The following is a 21666-nucleotide window of genomic DNA, read 5'->3' as shown; positions in this document are numbered from 1 at the left end:
GAGAAAGCACACAGAAAATAAGAGAGCAAATGTAAAGACTACTTTACGCCAAATAAATGTAAGATAGTAACAACTATTATGAAGTGTGACTTAGTACTTACATGCAAAATCTCTCTTCTTATCCTGCCTGGGGCTGTTAGATGCTGGAAACTCATAGCCAGGGGTATTTTGATCAGATAAACCCATAGCCTATCTGTGTAATGCTGTGACTCAACAAGTAATGGTGCATGTGTTGCATGTCCTGTTCCAACATGGTAGCTAGTGACACATCAGGAGGCTGCTATTGAGCTGTTGAAAATAAGAAAAGATCATGAGTATGTGAGACAACACACAGGATAATAATGGATGGGTTAATAATAATACAGCAGTTACATTCCTATGTGGCAGTATTCTTCTTTTTTCTCCATGGCTGATTTCTTCTGATGATGAGGCTTCATGGTCCTTTCACTACAGTGAACAGTACACAAGTGGCTTTGTTGATACAGAGTTGGGTGGTGCAGTGGCTTGCATCTGGGAGAACAACAGTTTAAACATACATCTAGACATCCTGATGTAGGTTTTCCAGGCTTTCTCTAAATTGCTAAAGGCAAATGCTGGAATGGTTCCTTAAAAAGGGCATAGCTGCTTTTCTTCTTCATCCTTCCCTAATTTGAGCAGGTGCTCTATCTCTAATGACCTCATTGTGGGCGGGACATTAGACACTGATCTCCTCCTCCTCCTCCTCCTCCTGACTTGATTGGTAAGCAGTTGCAGCACCAACCGCTATGTGACATCGTAGTCTGCCATCTTGGCAGGCATCTTGTGCTGTCATCATTTGGCATCATAAACTGTTCCAACTTTTCTCAGTTGTTTGAAAATGGGGATGGGACAGGAGAGGTAGGCATTTGGCAACAACATTATTTTTTCCTAACAGATGAGGTCTTATCCAATGCATATAATTTTCTTTACAGGCAAGATTTATCTGACAGACTCCTTGAAGGCAACAGCATGCGTGAGCATATATAATAATGCCAACCTCCTGGTTATTATTATCAAGCCTTGCCACTACCGTTAGCTCACTTTCGACATATACATTATGTTTGTCTATAGACAGTAACAATTTCTGTCAATAATGACTTCCTCATGTTGCTTTACAGACGTTCCCATGGCTCCTTTATGTTTTTCAGTGTTTCACTTTTTATCAGAATACTGTGGAAGTCGACATCTTGAAATTGGATCCCCTGAAGTGATTCATATGGTTTGTATGATGCAGTATACTCTATTCCTCATTTTACTGATTTGGCGGAAGTTGTGTGTGTGTGTGTGTGTGTGTGTGTGTGTGTGTGTGTGTGTGGGCGTGCGCACGTGCATGTGGTCGGGTACATGCAGAGTTCATCATCACAGCAGCATATTGAGAACTTCCTCTGCTTCAAAACATGTTGCAGAATTCTGAGAAGCATTGTTCAGTGCTTTATATGCTGTTGAAAAGAAAACTGCCATTATGGCAAGCAGAACATGAGTTACGGAGGTTGGTAAACAACTGCAGCACCTTGAACACACAGTCCACCAGTTTGTGACATCATAGCCTGCCATCTTGTCTGACCCCCACCTTGTATGATGTCATAAACCCTCATCATGTTTGGCCCCATCTTACGTGATGTCGTAGTCCATCATCTTGTGACCTTCGCCTTGGCCTTGGCTTACTTTGACTGCTATCTCCATTAACCCTATAATGTCCTGTCTCCCACTGGGCTTCCTCAGCACCCTTTTTGTCGACAATTTTGCATCTATTGCAGTTCTCCACAGACCTGCCTCATTGAGCGGCACCTTCAGTGATGTCTCGATCATCTTTACTGACTGAGCATCGACAGTGGCTTTCATTTTTCCACTGACAAAACCGTTTGTATGAATTTCTGGCGGTGCAATTGGTTTCTTCCACCATTTTTACATCTTGTGCCTGTTGCCCTTTTGTTCATTGAAACTATGAAATTCCTGGGGCTCATGCTTGTTACCGTCCCTTAATTTTCTACATGTCCGCAGTGGTAGTTCCTGGGAAGCCAATCGAACCACCCTCCTCCACTTGTACTGGTCCCTTGTCCGTTCAAAAATAGACTATGGGTGTTCTGTTTATGCATCAGCACTTCCATCCCTCTTCTGCTGTCTCAGTACTATCTACTATCGTGGGATCCATTTGGCCAATGGTGCCTTTTACACGAGTCGGGTAGAGAGTCTTTATGCAGAACTACCACAGCCCTACAATCGTAATTTTCTCCTCAGCAGATATGCATGCCATTTTCTGCAATGCGTGGCCACCCATCCTATGCCGCCTCCCCCTACATGTCCTTTGTTCACCAGTATGGTGCATGTCCCTCTTCTCTGTTACCTCCTGGAGTTCACTTTCAGCTCTTTCTCTGGCAGCTTAACTTCACACTATCTGCCACTTTACCATTGGGTGTGAACCTTGGCTTTGTTTGGTGGTCTGTGTTGGCCTTGGCGTTCATTCACTTCCTAAGGACGTTGATTGAGCCTCACCCTGTCACCTTCAGTTTCATGACCTTTTGCATGGAACTTTGCGATAGTACCTTTGTGAACACTGATGGCTCTTGGACTGACAGTAGTGTTGGGTGTGCCTTCGTCATTGGCACTGACATTTTTCAACATTGGTTTTCGGTATGCTGCTCATTATTTACAGAGCTCTTCGCACTGTATCAGACCACACAGTACATCTGGGAATACAGGCTTTTCAATTGTGTCAAGTACTCTGACTCTCAGTGCCTTTCAAATCCTCTGTGTGCTGTAACTGTCCGTCCCTTTGTGCAATGGGTCCAGCAAAGCTGTCACTTGCTCACTCTTGATGGAGCCACTGTGATGGTTATGTGGGTTCCTGGTCACGTCAGTCTTACAGGAAATGAGGCCGCTGACATTGCTGCCAAGGCTACAGATCTTGTACCTTGACCCTTTAGTTTTTACATTTCCTCCGATGATCTCTGTGTTGCCATCTGTCGGCAGTTGGTGTCACTTTGGCATCACCACTGGTCCTCCCTTGATGGGGAGAAGCTCCGGGTTATTCAGCATGTTCTAGTGGCTTGGACAACCTTCTCTCGGCACTCTCCCTTTGAGGAGACCATTTTAGCTACGTTGCGTATTGGGCACCGTCTTTTTAGCCATCACCATTTGTTAAATGGTGCTCCCCCACTACTTTGTGCTCATTGTGTTCAACCCATGACGATCCGTCATTTCCTGACGAAATGCCATTTTTTTAACCACTTATGTTCTCATTTGTGTTTACCATTGGACTTACTGGCCGTTTTAGCAAACGACACGCAGACTGTTGACCTGGTTTTACTTTTTATCCGTTCTAGCAATATGGCGAAGGACATTTAGTTTTTAAATCAGGACCTCCAGTTCTCTATGGCTTATTTTATAGACATCTCTCCACGTCCCTGTTTCTAGCTGGCTTCTCTTCTGTCACTTGGGAGTAATGTGTAGTGGTTTATAACTTCTCTCTTTGTCTTCATGTTCTACAGTTCTCAAGTGGGCCGTATCCCTCTAGTTGTTTTTGCCCCCCAAAACAAAACAAAACAGTTGACTATGGCAACCGATTTACATTAAGTTCATTTGCATAAAAGTGGCCCTGGATGCCCATAGTCATACTTCTATGCTTTCCCGTGAATTATGAATCCGAAAGTTTTTGGTTTGGGACTGGATAGTGTTCCAGATGCCTTACATTGCTCATTTCAGTTGCATTTGGTGACCAAGACATCAATTTGAGTTCAGTACCATGTCTCCAGACTACTGAAGTGAAATTCTGGCCTTATGCTACAGGCTGTTATCTTGCTGGCTTACAAACACTGCAAGTGTGTTATTAACGCACCTACAATTACAGTTGCTCCAAGTCGTGTGAGAAACTAACTCTAATTGTGTGAATGTATAAATTCCTGATAGTTGCAGGCATTGTCCCTTGAATCAGTGGCTACTATGCTATGAGATAGCCATAACTAAATATCTAATCCCTGTCTGCTGAACTTAAGTTGCCTTTAAATCAGAGGCAAGCTTCACACAACTACTGCGAGGGATATAATTTAACTGCTCCTTTCTCGCAGCTAAATAATTTCTGTGATGTTCCTTACATAAGCAGTGATTTCAAAAACAAGATATGTTTTGTATATTAGAAACTCTGCTTTGATCATTTTCTTTAGCACAAGGGTTAAAACTATCTCACTGTAGAATAAGACTCACTGAACTTCATTTTTTCTCCTACTGGATTAGGCTGTACCTTCCTGATGTCATTCAGGAAGATAATAAGAACCAACTCTCTTACTATACTTTCAGTAGGCTATAGTTACTTCATATATGTCGTAGCAGGCCCAGATGGCAGTTCAGAGGTTGATAAGATACTACAAAACACATATCATATATTAGTTCAATTTAGTAAAACTCTTAATACAGTATGCTTAACCTGGATGCAATCCATGCCCATGGAAATCACAATATATATTTAGTTCTGTTGCGTAACAGAATAATAACTGTCAATTACTTTGATTGGTACTAAATGACATTGAGGTATCACATTAATTTAACTATAAAGTTTGGTATTCGCTTCTGACTAACAATACTAGATTACTCCTGAATCCCAGTTACAATGATACTGTTATCAGCGCTAACAGAATGGGGCAAGCAGCGCTGTGCTCTGATGTAAGTAGATTTCCGGCAGCAGTGGCATTCTGAACCTCATGAGGACATGTCTTCGCTGTCTCTCTTCATGAATGTGTCTGGCAGCATCTGTCCTTAGCTTGTGGTTCCATCTGGACCTCACTTTTCAGATGACACCTCACTTAGATGTAATCCTCATCCTATTTTCCACTTGTCATGTTAGCTGTATTTAAAACTACACTCTAAGATAAAAAGACGATGTACCATGAAGGAATTAGCTGAATGAGATGGAAAATTACAGATGTGATGTACAAGTACAGAAAACAAAAGGCTACAGTTTCAGAAAAGTTGAATGATTTATTTAAGAGAAAGAGCTTTACTAATGCGTTGGTTCATCTCTGGCCCTTATGCAAGCAGTTATTCGGCTTGGCATTGATTGGTAGTTATTGGATGTCCTTCTGAGGGATAACATGCCAATTCTCTGCAATTTGCCCATTAGATTGTCAAAAATCCTGAGATGGTGGAGGATGCTGCCCGTAGTACTGCAAATGTTCTCTTCTGGGGAGAGATCTGGCAATGTTGTTGACCAGTCTATCAGTGTGATTCTTTCCTGTACTACCCAAGTAGGAAACTCAGTAAATTATTTCAAATTGAAAGAACCAAGTAGTACTTCAAGGTCGTGCTTCTGTCAGACTCTTTCAGAATATCTGCATTGAAATCCCAACAAAAAATAATTTGCTTGACTGACAGTTGTTGGACATCCATCTGAGGAGGGGTACTGTACCTAATTATGACCAATTTACCCCTTAGGTCATCAATAACCCAAGCTGGCTGGAGGCTCTGCCCATAAGTCTCCAAATGTTCTCAACTGAGCAGAGATCTGGTGACCTTTCTGGCCAAGGTAGGATTTGGCAAGCTCGAAGACAAGGAGTGGAAACTTCAACCATGGATGGGTGGGTATTATCTTGCTCAATATAAGCGAGGGATTGCTTGCCATAAAGGGCAACAAAACTGGATGTAGAATATCAGTGATGTACTGTCACGCTCTAACAGTGCTGTGGTGAAAACCAAAGTATACTGCTATGAACAGAAACGTTTGCACTGCCGGCCGTGTAACTTGTGAACCTGACAGCTACACTCATGCTCATAAATTAAGGATAATGCTGATACATGGTGAAAAAACGCTGTGGTGGGTGGTTTTCGGGTTTATATCACCTTGTGGTATGACAATGCAGCGCATTTGACCTGCGGTCATCGCACGCTGGCTTTGGCAGCAGTCCACTTATGCAGAGGTTTTTTGGTGCATGTCAGAATACGGTTCAGCGAGTAAGTTTGCAGACGTTTTCAGACGTGCTACTGGTGACTGTGTGTAGAAAATGGCTCAAAGAACACATGTTGATGACGTTATGATGGTTAGAATACTAGGGCGACTGGAGGCTGGTCAAACACAACAGGTCTTAGCACGGGCCCTCTGTGTGCCACAAAGTGTGATCTCAAGAATATGACAGCAATTCCAGCAGTCAGGAAACGTGTCCAGGCGCTATAGTACGGGATGTCCACAGTGTACAACACCACAAGAAGACCAATATCTCACCATCAGTGCCCACAGACAGCCACGGAGTACTGCAGGTAGCCTTGCTCGGGATCTTATCGCTGCCACTGGAACAGTTGTCTCCAGACACACAGTCTACAGACGACTGAACAGACATGGTTTATTCGCCCGGAAACCTGCAAGGTGCATTCCACTGACCCTTGGTTACAGGAGAGCCCATAAAGCCTGGTGTCAAGAACACAGTACATGGTCATTGGAACAGTGGTCCGAGGTTACATTCACGGACGAGTCCAGGTATAGCCTGAACAGTGATTCTCACTGGGTTTTCATCTGGTGTGAACCAGAAACCATATACCAACCCTTCAACCCCTTAATGTCTTTGAAAGGGACCTGTATGGAGGTCGTGGTTTGATGATGTGGGGTGGGATTATGATTGGTGCACATACACCCCTGCATGCCTTTGACAGAGGAACTGTAACAGGTCAGGTGTATCTCGACGTTATTTTGCACCAGTATGTCCACCTTTTCAGGGTTGCAGTGGGTCCCACCTTCCTCCTGATGGATGATAATGCATGGCCCCACCGAGCTGCCATCGTGGAGGAGTACCTTGAAACAGAAGATATCAGGTGAATGGAGTGGCCTGCCTGTTCTCCAGACCGAAACCACATTGAGCACATCTGGGATGCTCTCAGTCGACGTCTTCAAACCCCTACGACACTTCAGGAGCTCCGACAGGCACTGGTGCAAGAATGGGACGCTATACCCCAGGAGCTGCTCGATCACCTGATCCAGAGTATGCCAACCCATTGTGTGACCAGTGTACAAGTGCATGGTGATCATATCCCATATTGATGTCAGGGTACATATGCAGGAAACAGTGGCGTTTTGTAGCACATGTGTTTCGGGACGTTTTTCTCAACTTATCATCAATAACGTGGATTTACAGATCTCTATCGTGTGTTCCCTATGTGCCTATGCTGTTAGCACCAGTTTTGTGTAGTGCCACATTGTGTGGCACCACACTCTGCAATTATCCTTAATTTACGAGCATGAGTGCAGTTAAAGGATACACAATAGCTGTATACAGTCTTCCAAAATAGTGTGTTCGAATAACGATACAACAGTGACAGATCTTAGGGAAAGCTTGCAACATTTAGACTGGAATGAGGTGTACATGGAATCTGACGCAAATTTAAAATGTAAATAATTTCATGATACTATTTTTAGTATATTTCAAAACGTTTTCTGTAAGAAGACTGTGAAATTGTTATTATTGTATGAAACTATCTAAAAAGCCATGGCATACTAGAGAGATAAAAATATCTTGCAAAAAGAAGAGGGAAATGTGTCTTATAACTAGAAGGAGTAATGATCCAGAAACATTCAAATATCATAAAAACTGCTGCAGTGTATTAAGGAAAATTATTAAAAAAATTCATAGGTATGTGCATTATGTTAGAGATGACATAAAATTAAAACAATTGGAATATTGTTAAAAGGGAAACAGGGCAACCGAGAGCACAGGAAGGCTGCTTTTCTGTGAGAGTCAGTGAAAAGTTTGTTAACAAAAAGTAAGAAGTAGAAGATATTTTTCATGATAATTTTTTAACTGTTGTAGAAATAAAGAATCCAGCTGTTCATTAGAAAACACAATGGACTTTGGTCATGTAAGAGACGATACCTATGCAGTTTGATAAAATTGAAATTCAGCCCACCTCTCCTACTGAAATTAGGAAAAAATAAATACACTCAAAAGTAAAAGCTCGCATGGAATTGATGGTATTTCCAACACAGTAATAAAAGCTTGTTTCCAATAGGTAAGTAGGATTCTCAGCCATATATGTAGTAGTGCACTGAAAGAGGGAATTTTTCCAGATTGACGGAAATATGCTATTGTTAAACCATTGCAAAAAAAAGGGGGATAGGTGTGGTGTGATGCTAACAACTTCTACCCAAACTTACTTTTCACAGATTTATCCAAACTTGTTGAAAAACTAATGTATTCAGGAGTAGCTTCACATATTTGTAAGAATGAAGTACTAACAAAATGTCAGTTTGGTTTTGAGAAAGGCTTTTTGACAGAAAATGCTATATATGCTTTCACTAATAAAATATTAAATGCTGTGAATAATGTAACATCACCCATTGGGATTTTTGAGATCTTTCAAAGCCTTTTGACTGTGTGAGTCGTGACATTCTTCTGGATAAGTTCAAATATTGTGGTATGAGTGGGACAATGCACAAATGGTTTAATTCCTACTTAACTGGGAGAATGCAGAACGTTGAAATTGACAGCACAGATAGTCTGCAAAAATCAGCACAGTCTTCTAATTGGGGAGGTATCGAGAAGGATGTCCCACAATATTCAGTTTTGGGTCTGTTATTGTTCTTAATATATATTTATGACTTGCCACTCTATATTCATGGAAATGCAAACCTAGTTCTTTTTGATGGTGATACAAAAAATAGTAATCACTTCAAAGAAACAAAAATTAGCTGAGGAAATTGTAAATAATGTCTTTTAGATAATTAAGTGGTTCTCTGCAAATGGAGTCATACTAAATTTTGCAAAAACATAATACATGCAGTTCAGTACAGTAAATGGCATAGAGAGAGAGACTTCAAACAAAAGTTTTTTGCTAAAAGTAGAATATTCAAAATTTCTAGGTATGTGCATCGCTGAGAGATTGAATTGGAAGAAACACATTGAAGATACGCTGAAATGTTTTGGTTCTGCTACTTATGATATTTTGGTTATTGCAAGATTTGGTGATAAATCAGTAAGTTGGGCTACTATGCCCATTTTCATTTCCTACTTTTATATGAGATCAGATTTTGGGGTAATTCACCTTTAAAGTTTTCATTGCACAAAAGGATGTAATCAGAATAATAGCTGGAGCCCACCCAAGACACCATGGAGACGTTTGTTTAAGGAACTCGGGATATTCACAGTACCTTCACAATATGTATATTCACATATGAAATTTGTTATTAATAACCCATCCCAATTCAAAAATAATGTCGAAGTGCATAGCTACAATACTAGACGAAAGGATGATCTTCACTATACTGGATTAAGTCTGACTGTGGCACAAGAAGGGGTGAATTATGCTGCAACAAAAGTCTTTGGTTATTTACCAAACAGCATCAAAAGTTCTGCAAATAGCCAACGAGCAATTGACTTTACTCAGTAGATGCATTTTTAGATACAAAATAGTGTAATTGTAAAAAAATAAAGTAACAATTTTATAGTGCAAAGAAAATTTACGTTAAATTGACATATTCGAGATCATTACGAAATGTAATTTTCGTGTTCTGTGGAACAAGTGTTAATGAAATCTAATGCCAAGCCAATCAACTGCTAGCATAAGGGATGGAGAGGGCCAACCCATTACTGATTTGCTCATTTTCTAAAGCTCTTTCACTTGAATAAGTTATCCAATTTGTCACATTTTAATCATTTGTTTGTCTGTACATGTAAATCACATGTACATATTTCCATCCCATTCGGATTTGTCCTTAATGGTTCATCATCTTTTTTTTCTTGGAGTTTATATACCACATACACAGAAATAGTGGCATAATGCTAAATTTAGTGCCAACCTACACTAAACAATGACTCGAGATCATTTCATGGTGGAATTTTGGATTCTCAACCCAACTTCCAAACTTGAGAATTGGCTGGTATCTTGTCATGGACATCAAAGCAACCACTTTGTTTCACATCTCATCGTGAACTCGCAGCAAACTAAAAACGTTCTAGCTTCTGCACTGTATTTACTGACCAGAATTTTTTTCCCCCTTTCTTCAGCATCAATAAAATTAACCAACAGCTGTACACTTTAAGATATTGTGAATTTCATTTGTTATGCAATTGCTTCACACAGAGACATGACAGCAACTGTCCAGTAATGTATGGTACTATACGACAAGTTCGTTAATTTGGAGACGAGCATATGGGGCCTGAAGATGACAAATGAAATCCCAAAACTGATTGCTTTCAGAGTAAAGTATACGGCTGTTGGTGAATTTTATTGGCATTGGAAATTACTTACCAGCTGATGTCCCCTGGCCATGGTGAACCAACAGAGATTGATAATTTATAGTTGTCATTTTTTCTCGTCTTGTTCAGATATAGCCTGATGTATCTCGGCATCACTGACATTCATTCTTCTCTGTTCTGAATTTCGTACAACACAGTGGTTAGCACCATGGCTTACAGATGTGTCTGCTCATGAACTGAAAGTGCCATGTATCGAACTGGTAATGTGCTGTGCTTACCACTATTCCTTTTTTTGTGTGAACATATTAATAAAGTTTTTTTTAAAATGCATCTGGAATATTCAGAGATATTCGACTCCTGACATGAGCTGTTTGTAGGACTGTCTGTAAAGTTAATACAACTGTACTGTATGTTTTCGTGAACAGCCACGGAGGAGGAAAAAAATAAAGGATCGTGAAGGGTCGTAACAACTATTTGTGCTGTATTATTAGTACCTTGTTAATTTTCTCATAACAGTTCATCCAACAAAACATTATTGTTGGCCTCTCTTCCTGTCAAATCACTATTGTACATCTACAGTTTCTCCACCATCTGACCACTTCAAGAGTTTACCTCACCAATGTCATGACGTGGTCAGCCTTTGTATTGTCAGTTTGCTACCTGCTAACTCGCTCAATTTCCTGCATTGTTGCATTTTCCGCTTGGTAGTCGCTACAGCTACCACTCTGCGAGAATTCCTCTCCAGTGTAATGTAATTTTTGGCATTGATACTGTTTGTGGTAGGTGCAATGCAGGTCATGGTAGCTGCAGGTCATAAAGTAGCCTGTGTGAAGAGGCTGTCTGCTGAAGTTCTACATCCACATACATCCTCTTCAAATTAGCGTTAAGTGCATGGCAGAGAGTACATTCCATTGTACCCTTTACTAGGTCTTTTTCCCTCTCCATTCACATATGTAGCAAGTGAAGAATATTTGTTTAAAACCCCCAATACACTGTAATTAAATTAATTTTGTCCTTGCAATTCTTACAGAAGTGATATGTACGGGTTGTAGTACATTTATAGGTTCATCACTTAAAACTTGTTCTAGAAAATCTGTAAGCAGGTTTTCTTGGGATTTTCGAGCATGTGCCAGTACAATTTTTTCAGTGTCACTGTGACATTTTCATGTGGGTGAAACAAACCTTTGGCCATTTCTACTGTCCTGTGTATGTGTTCTGTGTGCTCCATTAGTCCTACCTGATGCTGGTCCCACATCCATTAGCAATTTTCGAGGATGGATCAAACAAGCATTTTGTTAGCAGTACTTTTTGCAGACTGAGTGCATTACCTTATATTCTCCCAATGGAGCAGAGTCTGCCACCTTCTTTACCTGTGTCAGATGGTATGTGATCATTCCTTATCATACCTGTACATACTGTTACATCTAGGTATATGAGACGATCGATTCACTTGTGACTCATTGTTATTTTAGCTGTAGGATACTATGTGCTTTTGTTTTGGGAAACGCGAATTTTGTATTTTTAAAATTTAAAGCGAGTTGCCAATCTTTGCACCACTTTCAAATCAAGTTAAGTCTGAAAATTTGCCATTTTTCAAACATCATTTCATTATAGATAACCACTTGATATAGTAAAGTCTGAGTTCATTATTCATATTATCTACAATTTCATAAAATATATAACTTGCTGGGGGACACACATGAATTATCTGTCATATGAATTATCTGTCGCCAATTCTATCTAAGATAACATGCTGCGTCCTCCCTATGAAGAAATCCCCAATTTATTCTTAAATTTTGCTTGATATCCCACATGATTGTAATTTAGGCAATGAGTGTGGATGTGGCACTGTGTCAAATGCTTCTTGGAAGTCAAGGAATACTGCCACTACGTGACTGCCTTTGATCCCTGGCTTTCAAAATGCGAGTTAGGTTCCACATCACTTCTGTTTTTGGAATCCATGCTGGTATGTTTGGATGGGGAGATTCTCTTCAAGACACCTCATTCAGGGCCTAGATGACAGGTATCGTTTGCTCCGACATGCGCCATAATCTAGAGTTGTTTCTGCATATACATTTACATATGTATTCCGTAAGCCACTGTTTGGTGCGTTGTTCGCGGCGGAGGGTACCTTGTACCACATTTCCTTTACTGCTCCACCTGCAGATGCACTCCTTAATGGCTGCTGAAATGTTGGACAGCTTTCAGTGGCGCCAAAGATGGTGTCCAAAGACTCATGGAGCCTGGATCATACATAATCTGTAACTGAGAGCAGCAATGTGAAGCAGAACTTCTGATCTCCATTTTCAAGTGTTCTATTACAAAGGAGATTTCCAATGTACCAAGTCAATGTAATTCTCACATCACTACAAAAATGATTCATATACATATTACTTTCAAAGGTGTTTAGAAATAACTGAAATCGCTACAATTAAATAACTCCCAGAAGCTTATGTAATTGTTGCTAGAGGTAGACCATAGTTTAATATCAGTAATAGTAGTAGCAGCAGCAGCTGTAGTAATTGTTGTTATTATCCATCCAAGATCAATTTTATGAGGATATTGGACCTGACTTCATATTGCTATTTAAGAACAAGAAAAGTACTTAAAATTTATATGTATAGGCATTTACATACTTACAGGTCTACTTTGACAATGATGGGACAGGAAATAGGCTGTAGCCTTATAGTAGAAATCATTGCAGCATTTGGCAGAAGTAATTTTCGGAAACCACAGAAAATGAGTCAGGATGACCAGATGAAGACTACACCGTCCACCCTTCCAAACACAAGACCAGTTTGTTTGAAAGTGTACTACATCGTCTGTTTTACAAAGAAGCTGATCAATAATGTAAAAGGCTAGTGCTACACTGTTCATTCATTTCTAACTCCAAGGCACTGCATTCACTGCACAGACTATATACGTATTGTTTCATAAGGTAACACTACACACACATCAGCTGGCTCAGGACCATAGTGATGACAGCTGGTTTCCATTCTGTGTACCACAACTTCTCTAACTACAGTATCTTGAAAAACTGAGTCACAATCTATCTATAATGAGTGAGATCTTGAGTTCGGAAAGAGAATAAGGTGTAGTATTATATTTTGCATAGTTTCAGAAGAACGTTTTTCCAGAAAAGGAAGCAAAAGAAGGAAGAAACATAGTGTGAAAGGGTTATGTCAAATGGTGTGTTTTATTATTGTCCTTATTATTTATATGTGTACATTTTGTACCAAATCCCTACTTTGTGTTGTCTAAGTAATCGTTCAGTTTATAGAATGTAATACTCAATACATACTTTGTAGTTGCCTTTCTAAATAAGTTTGTTTAAGTAATCTCTTGAAGCACTTTCGGCAGTTTTTTTGTACCGTTTTAGCCTGTGGCACAAAATTTTGTCTTGAGTTGTGTGTTAATTCTTTGTTGGTAAATGTAAGTTCAGTCTAGCTCTCGCTCCATGGTCAAGGACAGAGCTGTCAGTGCAGTTGTTATCAAATGTACTAACATGGTGTAGTTAAAATCTGTTTGTCTCGAACAAATTGTTACTATGAGCTCGACTGCTATTTTTGTTTATTATACCTGAGGCCAAAGGTACTGAAAGTCTAGAACAGATTTTTTCATAAATGGCAACCAGTATGTATTCCAAAACAGTGTTCATGTGAAAACCTACTTTCACATGTCATGAAAAACGTGGATGAATGCAGTTTGGTAAATGTAGTTAATATTTATATTAGTGGCATCATCACTTGTTTCCTCCTCCACAGAGATGAGTGTAATATGTCTACTGTAAGCATTAAGTTTGTACAGCGATGTAAGTAACTGAGTTGTGTAAACATTTTTTATATACCTATATGTTATTTTATTTCTTGATACGTCCTGAAGATGCTGTAACTTTTGGAATGTTTTTGACACCAGATGGCTTCATAATGACCAAGGGGGTGAAATTAGCTAACTTCTGAATTACCAGATAAAGTGGCTGTAGTAGAATAAAACATAAGACTATGTAGGAAAATGACATCATACAAGAAATCTGCATTAGCTACAGACCCCTATATACAAAAGATAATTTCTGCACAAAGGTAAGCAGATCTTGAATACATCTGCAAATGTTGAATATGATCCCTTCATCAGGTTTTGTTGTATCCGATGTCTAGAAAGCAAGAAGAAAAGCTATGTTATTACTTGGTAATTGATCAAGTGTTGAGGAGACACATGTACATCTATCAGAAAAAGAAGTCTGGTAGCCTCAGTAGCCAGACTCAACTTTGTGAGGTCGTCCTCGGCTGTCAGAGAAACATCATTCTTACAAGGAGCGTCCAGTAAGTAAGTTTCACTATTTTATAAAAACACTAGAAACAATTCATCGTCTTCAAATACTTTTATTGGCATTGTACAATGCTTCTGTTACTTATCTACATAGTCGCCATGTTTTTCCAAGTGTGTTCGGTAAAATTCCGTAAGTTTTTCCAAGCCAGTGTTGTACCAGATCAGCTACTGTGCTTGTAACCAGCTGTTCACTCTTCATCTGAATTCGTCATGGGTGTTGAAATGCTTACGTCAAAGATGAACTTTGGGTTGGAGGAACATGTGAAAATCACTTGGGGAGAGATCTGCTGAATATGGAGGATGCAGGAACACTTCCCAGTTGAATCTTTCGAGCCCTGCCAAGGTCATTCGAGCTGCATGAGGCAGAGCATTGTAATAAACGAGAGGAACTTTGTGAGGCAAAATTCCAGGAAGTTTTCTTTTGATGGCAGCTCGCTGCATTAATGGTGGTGTTGCAAGGCAGGTATGAGCGTATAACACCCCCTGACAGTCCCTAAAGATGGTTGTCTCAACTTTCCCTGCCGAATGATTTACCTTTGCTGTTTTTTTCCGGCACTTCCGCCAGTTTTCTCTCACATGACACTATGACGTTTTGTCTCAGGGTCCGAATGATGGACTCTTGTCTCATCCCCTTTTCAATGCTCATGCAGCCTTCCTTATAGTCAGAAATTAACTCCTGATGGATATCGACAGTGGATATTTGTTATCCTGTGAGAAACGAATCACTGAGCACAGCATACAAGTGGACAGACTTTGTAGAGGTAACTCTATGCTTATTGGAAGCATACTGGCAAGATACTGCAGAGGTACCTGATTATTAGGGGTTTTTCCTGTTTCAGTTCTTGTACTCGTAATAACTTGGCTTTGTGCAAACTATAATTAAAAATACAAATTCGAATTAATGTTTAAAGTAGAGGGATTCTGAATAAGTGAGATTTGTACTAGATCAAGAAACGTGTAATATTTAACTGCAGTGTCAACAATTCAACCCAGTAGACAAAAATTCTGGTACAACATTTCGTATGTTAGCTAGTGCTCTGTCAATAAGACACTTTCAGCCAAAATAAAGTAATAACTTTTTCTCAGTGGTCATGGGTCCACACTTCGTCAATGTGGGTGCTGTTTGATGTGGATACCAGAAGAAACGTCTGCTTATGCACAATGTAATGTTTATATTTAAACACAGTTTGCCTCAGAGAGTAAGCAATCATTACAAGCCTGACAATTGTTCAGAAAACTGTAGAAATAAAGAAAACATGAGGATACTGGATCAATTATCAGCACAGCTTGAGAAAATGTTCAGACCATATATTCTGCACATCTCAGTCTCACATATTCAGAGTACAGGTTAGGTCATGTGAATTACAAAATAGTGTCTGATCATCCAGAAGTGAACATTAAAGTCTTGAGATTGTGTATGATCATTGTTAGTTTAGAAATTATATTGTCTCCATTATTTGCTCTACATTAGTTTATGAGACATATTCTTAAAGTTGGTAAATAACGATATGCATTCAGATTAGTTTTGATTTTGTTGAATATTGTGCTATCAGAAAGAGATACTTTGTCTCTTGACCATATTGATTACCATTGTTTTCAGAACTAATAACCCATTTTAATCAAATTATTTGATGATATTGAATGCAGAAATATATTAACCAATCAAAATAAATTATATATTTTTATATGTTCTATTGCTTGTATACCTCAGGGCTACTTTAGGTTTCAATTTCGTTTTCAAGTTGTATATTTACGCACATTTCAACCACATTCTACTTTGATCTTTACCTACCTCCCACTATCATTTAAATAGTTCTTTCCAACGTTGGAAGATTAATTTAGGTTCCCCATAGTGCAACATATATTCCATGGTCCGTCACTCTGTTAAGGTTCTATCCACCACTGCTCCATAAGCAAGGTGGAATTGCTTATAATAATCTAACAAAGTCGCCAGCCACTGTGACCGAGTGGTTCTATGTACTTCAGTCCAGAACCGGGCTGCTTCTATGGTCGCAGGTTCGAATCCTGCCTCAGGCATGGATGTGTGTGATGTCCTTAGGTTTGTTAGGTTTAAGTAGTTCTAAGTCGTTTTCAAGTTGTATATTTACGCACATTTCAACCACATTCTACTTTGATCTTTACCTACCTCCCACTATCATTTAAATAGTTCTTTCCAACGTTGGAAGATTAATTTAGGTTCCCCATAGTGCAACATATATTCCATGGTCCGTCACTCTGTTAAGGTTCTATCCACCACTGCTCCATAAGCAAGGTGGAATTGCTTATAATAATCTAACAAAGTCGCCAGCCACTGTGACCGAGTGGTTCTATGTACTTCAGTCCAGAACCGGGCTGCTTCTATGGTCGCAGGTTCGAATCCTGCCTCAGGCATGGATGTGTGTGATGTCCTTAGGTTTGTTAGGTTTAAGTAGTTCTAAGTCTATGGGACTGATGACCTCAGATGCTAAATCCCATAGTGCTTAGAGCCATTTGAACCATTCTAACAAAGTCGCTCATTTGTTTTTATGACCAATGACTTTTAGGTAGTAGGATAGCTATGAAAACAGCATACAACAGCTTAATAAAGGCGTATCTGAAGTTACGTATATGTCACATCATCAGTGGCTTGCAGAGTATATTTGTTGATGTAGAAGTTCATTTGGTATGCATTGGAGTTCTATAGACCCTTCCAGTTACTTTCTTCCATCTGTAGGAGTAATTATTGTTGTTCGTGTTTTCATGATGTTTCACTTTGCAGCAATTCCACTATCATCAAATCTGCCTACATTTAAGTCTGACAAATTTACAGGTTTCTGGATTCTAAAGTAGTGTTTCAGATGAACTCATCTCCCACTGCCGCCTCTTGAAAAGAACCTAAATATTTAGTTAATTTCATTCATTGTGCTCCTACTACATAGCATAGTTCACTGAAATTTTTGAGATGTTTGTGAACCTAGTATTTGTTACTATAATTTTTCATTCACATACTTGCACTGGTACTACAATAGTTTCTGATACCATTCTCTCTGCTTTTTGCAGTTCCATCGGTGTTGGTGTGGACAACGACAACGACACTAGCGGAGACAACAGCGGTTTGATTACCAGCATTCCACTGCATTCGTGCAGTGTGTGTCACAAAATGTTCACAAAGAGTACCTATTTGAAGAAACACTTCAGAGTCCACAGTGGTGAACGCCCATACAGCTGTGGCGTTTGCAACAAGACTTTTGCGCAAAGTTGGGCACTGAAACAGCATTTGCGGCGGCACACAGGCGAACACCCATACAACTGTGGCGTTTGCAGCAAGGCATTCATGCAAAAATCTGATCTGAAGAAGCACTTCCGGGTGCACACTGGTGAACGTCCGTACACCTGTGACGTTTGCAACAAGGCTTTTGCACAAAGTAGTGCGTTGAAGCAGCATTCACGATTGCACACTGGTGAACGACCATACAGCTGTTGTGTCTGCAGAAAGACATTCAGAGACAGTGATAAACTGAAGAATCATTCACGATTGCACACTGGCGAGCGTCCGTACGTCTGTGGTATGTGCAACAAGACATTCGCTCTAAGTGCTTCACTGAAGCGGCATTCACAAGTGCACACTAGTGAACGCTCGCATAGCTGTAGTGTTTGCAACAAGACATTCAGACACAGTAGTAGCCTGAAGGACCATTTGCGAATTCACAGCGACGAACGCCCCTACGTATGTGGCATTTGCAACAAGACATTCGCTCAAAGTTGGGCACTGAGGCACCATTCACGATTGCACAGTGGTGAACGCCCATACAGCTGTTGCATTTGCAGAAAGACATTCAGAGACAGAGAAGAAGTGAAGAAGCATACACGACTCCACACTGGCGAGCGTCCATACATCTGTGGTGTTTGCAACAAGACTTTCGCTCTAAGTTCTTCGCTGAAGCGGCATTCTCGAGTGCACACTGATGAACGCCCTCACAGCTGTGATATTTGCAACAAGGCTTTCAGATGCAGTAATAGCCTGAAGAAGCATGTGCGCATGCACACTGGCGAGCGCCCGTACGTATGTGCTGTTTGTAACAAGACATTCGCGCAAAGCTGGGCGCTGACGCAGCATTCACGATTGCACACTGGTGAACGCGTACACAGCTGTGGCATTTGCAACAAGACATTCACTCGAAGTTCTGCACTGAAGAAGCATTCACAGCTGCACACCGACGAACGCCTATGAAGCTGTCAAGTGTTTCATATCCCTTTACACCCTGAAATATTTTTCATTGTGCAAGAACTGCAGGTAGCATTATTATAGTGTCCTGATGTCATTGATTGCAGAAAAAATACTGCGAACAATTTTTCATTTATAACTATCCAAAAAAGCACAAGCATGATCATACAGGTCAGGTTTTAATTCAGTAGACAGTTCATATGATTTCGTGCTGTCATCAAAAATATTAAAATCATAGCAAGAATGTTTTAATAATTACATCATAAAATCAAACATTATTTTTGTGAAATGACTTGAAACAGTTTTTTTCTTTGAATAGACTTAAGTACTGATTGCATTTGCCATGTTTAGTTTTTGTCCTGCTGTTGCAGTACTGAATCTGGCAAGTCCTTGGGGAATAAATGTCATCCACTGTTGGCCAGTGGTCATAGCCATCATACCTCTTGTCCAGCCCTGGTTTTGGATGGGGTTTGTACATTTTTGCCTTTTTAGGTGGAACTTCTGCACTTTAATTGTACCTCACGTTCTTCTGTCATTTTGCTATCTGGACATGACAATAGAGCCTCGGCCAAAGACATCCTGAATTTCAGCAAATCCATTACATTCTATTTTGGAAGTTGCTGTTCCCTGCGGTTCTGTCTATACATAAACCGACAATTTACTACAATCAGGTCTGTGAAGTATAGTAAGCACTTAAGGGTTCATTTTTTTGTTCTGATCCATGTCTGATAGCATTCAATTTGTTGGTCATTAATATCTACTCCATCCATATTAATATTGTACTTATTAATGATGGAAAGACAGTCTATTTCTAAATATTTATATACCTTCTTACCCCATCTTTGGACTTTGCACTTATGCTCTATGCCAGCAGAAGTGGATGCCACAATGATCTTTTGATTATCCTGCCACTTAGTTATAATGACTGGCTCATCTGATCTAATGTACTGATGACGTTCTCCTCTATTCATTTACTTTCAGTTTAATATTTTTTTTTCTGTTTGTCATTATTGTTCCTGTGCCTTCGATTCCTCTCTCTCTCTGAGTTTCTCTAAGAGGGGAATGGTAGTGAAATATCTATCAAAATAAATGAAACTTTCCTGAGATAGAGTTTGGGAAAGTTGCAAAATCGTTGGTGGTCCTAAGCCTAATGATTTCTCACCAAAATTCGTGCTGGAACCCTGATATATCTCAAAATCTAAAACTATACCTGAAGCTGAAGCCAAAATAAATTTCTTAAACCCTATAGGTCTAGGTTTGCCTTTGACATATTGTTTTAATTTACAACGCCCTGTGAAGGATATCATTTGTTCATCGGTGCTGTAACAATTGAATGTACAGGATGAAGTATGGCATATCTCTCTCTCTCTCTCTCTCTCTCTCTCTCTCTCTCTCTCTCTCTCTCTCTCTCTCTCTCTCTCTCTCTCTCTCAGCATCAATGAGTGGTTGAATCTTCCACAGTCTATTTGTCTACAGCATCTACAAAATGTATGTTGTATTGCAGGGCAATAAAAGGGTCTCGAGACATACTGTCACTAACTGTGCTCAGAGAAATGCATTTCTGCCAATACATAGGTAATCTAGGATACCTTATGCACCCCATAGTTAATTCCAAAAAACAGCTTAATTTCTCTAGCTGTTGTATCCAAATACCGAGTGGGGCTCTGAATGGGCGAAGGATTCTGTAACGAAGAAGAAAAAATCCAAGGTGTATGGTAAGTAATAAATATAATGCCTAATGTTGTATGGAAATCAGAAGTAAAACCAACTAAATAGCGACGTAACAACCTGGCCAATTTACTGTTAAGAAGTATGAGATTACTGATGTTATTCATTGCCAGTCTGTTGTATATACAATATCAAACAAACACAAACGGATGTACGTCAAAAGACTTTTAATAACACAAAGAAGTCAACTACTAACCTGAAGAACACATGACGCTTCTGTTAACACCCACTTTCACTGTTTCTGCTGCGCTCTGTTGGCGTGGAATCGGAACAAAAACAAGTGAAACGTGAAGCACGCAAGTTGGACGATAGTTTCAGGTTGGTTGGAAGCAAAGCAGAAGCAACAGGTCGGCATACAAAATTAAAAACCGAACCAGCACCATCGTGTGGCCTCAGGCGGAAAAGGATAAGAGTCAGAAGCATGATCAAGTTGAAGGAACACTTGTGATTGCACACTGATGAAAAAACATTTTCAACATTTATCAAATGTAATTTTTGTACTGTAGAAACTTGAGAATACACCTAGTTCTCCAAAAAAGGGAACATTCTATACTTAATGTGTTACCACAGTTATTCACAATGAGCGACAGATTGGAGAAGGATTCACATTTGCTCAGAGGTTGTATAAGTACCACTTATAATACACTGTGAGTGTACAATAGTGTATACTGGTAATGATTTGATTGTACTGTAAGCTGCTGAAGAGGAGAAACTGATGAAAAACCGGTTGTGAAATCTCACATCTAGTGTAATTCAGATGTGTGTAGGTCCTGTAGGGTCACAAGAAGTAGCTACAAAATGTTCATTAACTCATCTACAAGGTAAAAGTACATTATTAATGTGCCAACTTTTTTTTATGTACACTCTTTGACATAAAACTCGACCGGCGGCCGGCCGCTTCAGAGGCTAAGTCCGCGCCGATCGCGACTTGGGACAATAAAACTGGCCAACTCGCTAATTCTCTAAGTCCGGTTATCTGCACAATCTGGCAACACTGCAGACTGCGGCACTTCCTGGAGGAAAACTTGTCCCATGATAGAGTAACACTAGTCTGATTAGGCCTGTGGTCTAGCGGTAGCGTGCGTTGTTTTTGTTCGTAATGTCAGTGGATCGAGAGCAGCTGGCGTAAAATATTTTTATAGCCTCTTCTGTCTGAATGCTGAAGACGTGAATGTAATGGTAGCGCAGATTCAATCTATTTCGCTTTCTGACACACCGATT

General features: G+C 39.8%; 1 protein-coding gene across 12 annotated transcripts in view; it reads left to right on the top strand.

Annotated features, from left to right (window-relative positions):
• LOC126210598 (zinc finger protein 501-like) overlaps positions 1-18995 on the top strand; it is a 129920-nt gene extending 110925 nt beyond the window's left edge. For 10 of the 12 annotated variants that reach the window (XM_049939875.1, XM_049939869.1, XM_049939868.1 and 7 more), the window contains one exon: positions 17553-18995. In XM_049939875.1, the coding sequence (XP_049795832.1) occupies positions 17553-18723 (1171 nt within the window). In that variant the 3' untranslated portion in view covers positions 18724-18995. Of the gene's footprint in view, positions 1-6714; positions 7062-8851; positions 8898-17552 lie in introns of those variants that run through there. The other 2 variants (XM_049939878.1, XM_049939876.1) reach the window with 2 other exon arrangements.
• The last annotated feature ends 2671 nt before the right edge of the window (positions 18996-21666 follow it).

The sequence above is a fragment of the Schistocerca nitens genome, chromosome 10 (genome assembly GCF_023898315.1).
Source record: "Schistocerca nitens isolate TAMUIC-IGC-003100 chromosome 10, iqSchNite1.1, whole genome shotgun sequence".
Lineage (NCBI taxonomy): Eukaryota > Metazoa > Arthropoda > Insecta > Orthoptera > Acrididae > Schistocerca > Schistocerca nitens.
Note: the sequence above shows the minus strand (reverse complement) of the source record. Positions and strands in the feature narration are given on the sequence as shown.